The 7,160-nt window shown below is 40.4% G+C and overlaps 1 protein-coding gene across 1 annotated transcript; it reads left to right on the top strand.

Moving 5' to 3' along the window:
* Positions 1-2,610: 2,610 nt before the first annotated feature.
* Positions 2,611-3,700, top strand: LOC141651867 (uncharacterized). The gene is made up of 3 exons (XM_074459559.1): positions 2,611-2,712; positions 2,960-3,220; positions 3,314-3,700. The coding sequence occupies exons 1-3, from the start codon at positions 2,611-2,613 to the stop codon at positions 3,698-3,700; spliced, it is 750 nt and encodes a 249-aa protein (XP_074315660.1).
* The last annotated feature ends 3,460 nt before the right edge of the window (positions 3,701-7,160 follow it).

Genomic DNA, 7,160 nt, shown 5'->3' with positions numbered 1-7,160 from the left:
GGGGCACCAACCGACCAAAGACGTATGCTCACGGTGGTTGCGTTTTAACAAGGAACGTTTCAGGACGGTGTTCAGGGTGAGGAAGGATGTAATGGATTATGTATTTGATGAATTCCACGACCATAATATATCGTAAGTAAAAGATAAGTTTTACCTATATTTCAATCTACGAGACAAACAAGCCATGAATGCATTCCCTTGCTGCGTGTCTCAATTTTGCTAATCCTTTGTAGGGGAACAATTGGTCACATATCCCACACCAAACCGCATAACGCGTATTGATCTCCGGTCGTTGATGCCCGGAAACAGTTAAGGGAAATGTCATCGATCGCCGTCCGTGCTACTCAATCGGCTTTACGCACGCGAACACCGCAGCTGTTTCAAGTTCGCGCTGTTTCTTTGGCCTAAGTCACTCTGTAAGTGTGCTCGAACTCCGCAAGTTATTTTGTGACAACTTGTACGTACCTTGTGATATAAGCTGCCAACCCCCGTCTATCATTTTTATAGGCCCTAGCAATTGAAATTTGGCAAGGCAGGAAGAAAAACTTGGTTGTTGATCATTCTGAAGGCTTTTGTTACGCGTGGGACATGTGGCAAGAGTCGTGTCCTAGTCCATTCCAACTGGACTCTGATATGGTGAGCTCAGATATCAATATAGAGACATTTACATACGGAATGATACATTATTTTCGTAGAGTTTAACAAAGATATGCTTAGAGTTGTACAATATATGCTTTGGAGTTAGGCCTAGAGTTATACCTAGAGTAATACCGGAATTATACACTACACCGTATATGCTTACGCTTATATATTTTATGGCTAGAGTTATACATTCTATTGCAAGAGTTATACATTATATAACTCTAGCTTTGGAAATGACTAGAGTTATTCGTTGCGGGGACTGAAGTTATACATTATTTTGTGTAGAGCTATACAAGATACGCTTAGAGTTTCGATGAGTGGCTAACCTCACTCCATAACTCTGGACATATAATGTATAACTCTTGCCATAGAATGTATAACTCTATGCACATAAAGTACAACTGTAAGCATATACGATAATGTATAACTCCAGGCAAATGCTTACTTGCACATAATGTACAATCGCAACAATATACTTTGTGTAACTCTAGAAATTGATTGTACAACTCTACTCATATAATGTATAACTCTAGCAATAGAAAGTATAATTCCAACTACGCACAATATGTATGCCTCTAATCTGCTTATTATGTTTTATAACTCTTAGATTTTTGGTGCATGTGTGTAGGTTTTCGTCCCCTAGCACCTCGCGTGATGAAGATCATTACTCTTGCATTTGTATAAATTTCTGTCGGAGCGGATCGAGTATCTTGATAATCGTTCTTACGAGGACGATCTTCAAATTACCGTACGGAGGGATTGCGCGAGATTCATCGTAAGTCCTATCAAACTGGTGACTAGATTAATTATTATCTCCATTTGTTTTCTTAATTGGTATTCCGCTTTTAAACGCCTTGCCTAACTTCCGCCAGGCTGATGCAATGGGAAAGTATATGGCCTACAAAGGGCTCGACAAAGGCAAGAGAGTTGAAGGGTTCCCTTTTGTCAACATTAAATTCAATCGGCGGGGAGCGGGACATACGCCAATGACTGTGGTCTCATGCGTCATGGTTCATATGTTGCTGTACCGTGGAGAGCCATTCGACTGTACCCTAGGGACTGAGGAAAGCAATGACCTCATGCGAGCGGAAATTGCTGCAACCCTTGTCCTCAGTGACATTAACGTGGACAGGGAAGATGTGTTATCCAGGGTATCAGCTTTTAAGGAGCTTAAAGACCGTGAATTGGAGGAGGTGCGTGATAAACGAGAGGTCGGTACACAAGTGGAAGGAAGAGAGGTGTTGGAAACGCCGGAGAGAACGATTCGCTAAACGACCTTGCTCTAAGGTCGGTTCAACCTTCCGACTCCACCTTCCAAAGTAGCCTGGGCGGACGCCGTCCAGTCGGGCCCTCTCAGCTGTTAATAGCCGCTCCCGGGGTAAGGGCGACGGCCTTGGTTGCACCAAATATGTCGGCGAACTAGACGCCGACCTTACCGTGGTCGCCAAGATGATGAAGATGAACAAGGCATTAACTAGGGACATCCGGTGTATCGCAAACAAGTGGTGACTACGTTTTCTTGATGACTACAAATTTCCAAATGAGTAAGCTGTCTAAAATCCTATTTTTTTATCATATTAAGTTTTATTAATATAGACACATTTCCATACTGGGAATTCTACCGTATTTTGAGTAGAGTTTTACAGTATATGGTCAGAGTTGTACAATATATACTTTGGAGTTATACATTAGAGGCCTGGAGTTATACCTAGAGTGATACATGGAGTTATATGTTTCATCACCAAGTTATAAATATCGTTAATGGGGTTACACATTCCTAAATCTAGCTTATACGTTTCACCGGTGAAGTTATGCGATCATTTTAATAGCGATTACCTTCCCATTTAGTATACGTTATAGCCTCGATTAACTCCTGCTTGTTCGAACTACAGTGAACCACTTGTGAGTTATGGCCGGCACGGAACAATTAATAGGTTGAAAATGTTGTCTATGCTCCCCGAGACGCCAATGGATGAAAAAGTGATTGAGTGTTGGTCCTTGTTGCTTAATCGATTGGAGGCAGAGGATTGCGGGCTTTTTCGTTCGTCTTTCTTCGGTATCCGTCATATGGTATGGTCCTAATCAATCCCTTTAATATGTTATAAGAGTTGCACATACCCTCTTTAAAACTTTCATGGAAATTAAGTCTAAAGTTATACATTCCCGCCCGAGTTAAACATTTTGTTTTGAGGAGTTATTAACAACCGGTATGAACTCGGGCATTCTTCATTATGCTATAAGAGTTCTTTGTGCAACTCCAATGCACAACCCCTATAACTCCACTGGTATCCTCACACATATACTGCTACTTGAACAGGAAATAATCTTGAACCTTGTGCGAGACCCTGTCCAACAAACACCGGACACCGACAGGTTGTACAATACGTGGGACGTATTCCGAACCGACTGTGGGACAGATTTCAGCTTCAAGGCTGATTTAATCTTCGTACCCATTAAGATTGAAGCCCATTATGCATGTGTGTGTATCAACTTTAATTCTAGGACGATTGATCTTCTGGACTGTAAGTACTATTCAAGTCCGCGGCAATCGGAGATATGCAAAGCTGGTCACATTGTTGTAAGTGGAATTAAATTGTAATTATGTTCAACAACTAAAAAGTGGGGTCACCGCTTTTACAATCTCACTTTTTGACGTTCTTGCCTCTGCCAGGCGAGCCTCATGAGCGACTACGTGGAGTCGAGGGTCAAAGAGAAGAACGGAGGGAAAGACATACCGGCGTTCCAGTTCCGTCAGATCCCGTTTGCCTGGCATCATCAAACTATAAATGACACCGAGTCTGGCTTGTTCGCCATGATGCACATGTTAATGTACGAGGGGGAAAGGTTTGATCACGTTGATCTCGATAGGAAGGTGAACCGTCGCTATTTGGTGATCCAGTTGGCAGCGACGCTTCTCCTAGCTGACATGAACATCATCAGGGAAGGAGTTCTGGACAAGGTCAATGGTTTCATCGGCGATAAATTACAGATCGCCAAGCAATTAGAAGCCAGACGGAAAGCAGCGCGGAGAGGAGAAAAAAAACCTGCTAAAAGATAGAATTTATTTCCTTTTGATTATGTATCCTCTTTTTTTGCAACTCTAGTATGTTGTCATGAAACTCCTTGACAACTTAGACAACTTTTTGTCATAGATTGTTACTATATCATCTTGGTCAGTGATAATTAAAATCCAAGTTTCGCAAATAAGTATTAGAGTTATACACTCTGTGAAGTAAAGTTATATAAATTATGTACAGGACTTATACATCACATGACTGCAGTTGTGAAAAAAAGGCAAAATTTATCAGACAGCTAAGAGTTATAGAAAAAACATCAACAGTTATACAAACGTGTACCGTAGTTATACAACATATGACTCCGATTATGTAAAAGGCAATTGTTATTAGACAGTTATGAGTTTTACAAAAATAACAACATTATACAAAATGTGAACAAGAGTTATACACTCCGTGAAGTACATTTATCCATATATGGGTAAGAGTTGTACTTAAAGCCACTGAAATTATAATTCATTCTTAAAGCCACTTTTCAATATCGGATATGTTGCCATGAACATGTAAGTCGTCAAAATAATGTAAAAGAGTTATACAACATTAGCTTGAAACTTCACAGACCATATTATCGAAGTTATACAAACCGGAAGGTGCAACCCCCTTCAAAATAGACAAAAGCTAGCTATTAACAACCCCTTCCGTCTCACCAGATTTTTTACCTTTTAAAGAAAAAAAGATTGTAAATAATTTGTTGAGACAGGGGTATTTTTCTACCGCCTACTACTACAAAGATGTTAAGTTTCTCTATTCTTCTTCTTCGTCGTCTTCGTCTTCTTCTTCTTCTTCTTCTTTTTCTTCTTCTTCTTCCTCTTCTTCTTCTTCTTCTTCTACCGCTTCGATCTTTGGTGAAGACGGTGGATGCTCGAGAGAATGGGTTAGGCGATTCCGTTTATCGTGGTGTGCCATTTGTTTATAGTTATTACACATGCGCTTTGGCTTAGAAGCCAAGGCAATGGCTTTAGCCTTAGTGACACCATTCTTTTACCACGCCTTTGTTTTTCGATTGTTTTGGTGGAAGTATTGTTACCTCGTCATCAAGGGGCAACCAAGGATTCGCTCAAATTCCTGCTGCTTTGTTAAATCCTTCTTGTACGGTAAAAGTTTCTCCTTGAACTCTCTAATTAACGAGCTTAAGTTCACAACTTCAGTCTCACTCGTGCCACGAAGTAAACCAATGGTTGCATGAACTTCTGACCACAACTTCACCATCGCAACTTCTTTTGCATCCGCGCTACTATTTGTTTCCATTTGTTCACCATCACATTCTCGATAATCAATTGCAATGCATCCTTTCTCCATCTTGTAGAAACGTAATCAACTGGAATTGTCTTCATGCCGTTAGCCGACAAAATCCATACTATATGTCGGCACAGAAATCCCATTCTTTCAAACATCATACAGCTGCACTGTGTAGTCTGTGTCCCTGTAATCCAATTAAATCATGCCGTCAGTAGTCTTATACATATAATAACAGTTAAACATTATCACGTAGAGTTATACATATGGCAACAAGAGTTATACAGTCTGAAAGCTACAGTTATTCAAACCCTAATCAGAGTTATACTACAAATAGTCATAGTTCGATTAAAAATTGAATTTCTAATGTTATTCGAAAGTAGAGTTATACATTCTCAAAGCTAAAGTTATTCAATATATAACCGAGTCATACCGCAAATGACAACAGTTCAGTGAAAAATTGAATAACTCCTAATGGCAACAACAGTTAAACATATGGCAACAAGAGTTATACATTCTGGAAGTAGAGTTATGCATATTATCAGAAAAATTATACATTCAGAAAACTTTAGTTCACTGAACAATTGTATAACTTCTATCTTCAGATAATGTAACTTTGGCGCAATATCTACCAACTTTAGTCAACTACCACATAAAGTTGATGCCAAAATGTTGTTACCTGGGTTGTACTCTACGTTGAAACTTTTACATGATTGAATCCTTTACGCGATCACTTCAACCCCATCTACTTGGCAAAGATAGCCCCGGTCTTACATGTATCGATTGAGCAAATGACCTCTAGTTGGAATTCCTTGAAAACCTCACGGGTATAAACATTTGCCGCATATTCCTCCATGGGTAAATGCGTGCCCGGTGCCGGTGTTGAGTGTCGGTTTTCATGGTCAAGTCTCTTCTGCGTATGCCGCTGATGGTCCATAGCGCTTTCAAAACGCATCCAAAACTCCACTAACGTACCTGACTTCTGCTCGAACTTCTTAAAAAAACTATTATTTGCTCTCGATCTCTCGGGTTGTTCTCATTACACCACCCATGTTCAAGTCCCTGCAATGTGCCATCACCCATTGTCTCCTTTTATCGAACGCCTCTGTAAACCACTCATTGTTCACAAGACCATGCGCGTCCATTATTTCTGCCCACCTAGCGTCAAAGTCGTCTGCTTCTATGTTGTCGTCCCATATAATGTTGTTCAATTTCTGAACGAACTCCTTATAATCCTCCCTTGTCACCCCGACCTTTGATGGCACCTTGTTCATTATATGCCACATGCAAAATCGGTGGCGTGCGATCTTGAAGGCAAGGGGTACGGCTTTAATAATGCCCGATCCCGATCTGTGATAATGTACTTGGGTTCCTTTCCTCCCATAGCATTCAAAAACCTGTTGAAAACCCACTGGAAGTATTCATGGTCTTCATGGGCAATCAACGCCCCACGTAATGTTATTGATCGCTTATGGTGATCTATGCCGTTGAATGGCGTGAAAATCATATCGTATTTGTTTGTTGAGTATGTTGGGTCGTACGACACTGCATCTCCAAATACGGAGTAGTTCCTCCTAGCGGTTTTGTCGGCCCATATTGCGCATCGAAGGTCATTATCCTTGTCAACTTCATAATCAAAATAAAACCCCCGCCTATTCTCGTGCCATATTCTTGAACCGGTCAATGAACAATTGACCGTCCCGTTATGGATGAAGCACTTCACATCTCTCGTGGAAGTTCTTAAAATCGATTAAGGATGCAACAATGTTCTCGAACCCGTTTACGAACTCCTTACACATGTTGTACGTCCTAGTTGCTCCTATCCTCAACTGCAGGGGACAACAAATCCTTATCAGTGCTTATTAATAACCAAGATTTCCTCAACTATAACCCTTTCAGCTATTCTTATAACTCCGTCAAACATATGCATAACTCCGTTGATTTATTGTGCACCTACTTATTATTTTTAACTCTTAGGTTACATAACTCTATCATCTCGGTGAATAACTTTAGAAGTTTGCCATTCAATTAGTGGATGTTTGTTTAATAGTAAACTAACCCTTGAGTTGTACATTATCAAGTACTTGTGAAAATCTTCTATGTTCCGCGACATCTTTTGAAACTGACGATCCTCACTCGATACAAGCTCGTGATTATGCCCCATGTGGAATCGGTCAATTACTAGTACTCCATTCTTCATAAATAGCC

The sequence above is a fragment of the Silene latifolia genome, chromosome 4 (assembly GCF_048544455.1).
Source record: "Silene latifolia isolate original U9 population chromosome 4, ASM4854445v1, whole genome shotgun sequence".
NCBI classification, from domain to species: Eukaryota; Viridiplantae; Streptophyta; class Magnoliopsida; order Caryophyllales; family Caryophyllaceae; genus Silene; species Silene latifolia.
The sequence above is the reverse complement of the archived record's forward strand: the minus strand, read 5'-3'. Positions and strand labels throughout refer to the sequence as shown.

What these genes read in the sequence shown, in the direction of transcription:
- LOC141651867 (XM_074459559.1), top strand. Translation starts at nt 2,611, where the DNA reads ATGGATGAAAAAGTGATTGAGTGTTGGTCCTTGTTGCTTAATCGATTG. An exon ending in TCTTCGGTATCCGTCATATG is followed by an intron (nt 2,713 to 2,959) that starts GTATGGTCCTAA and finishes CTACTTGAACAG; the next exon opens with GAAATAATCTTGAACCTTGT. An exon ending in GCAAAGCTGGTCACATTGTT is followed by an intron (nt 3,221 to 3,313) that starts GTAAGTGGAATT and finishes TGCCTCTGCCAG; the next exon opens with GCGAGCCTCATGAGCGACTA.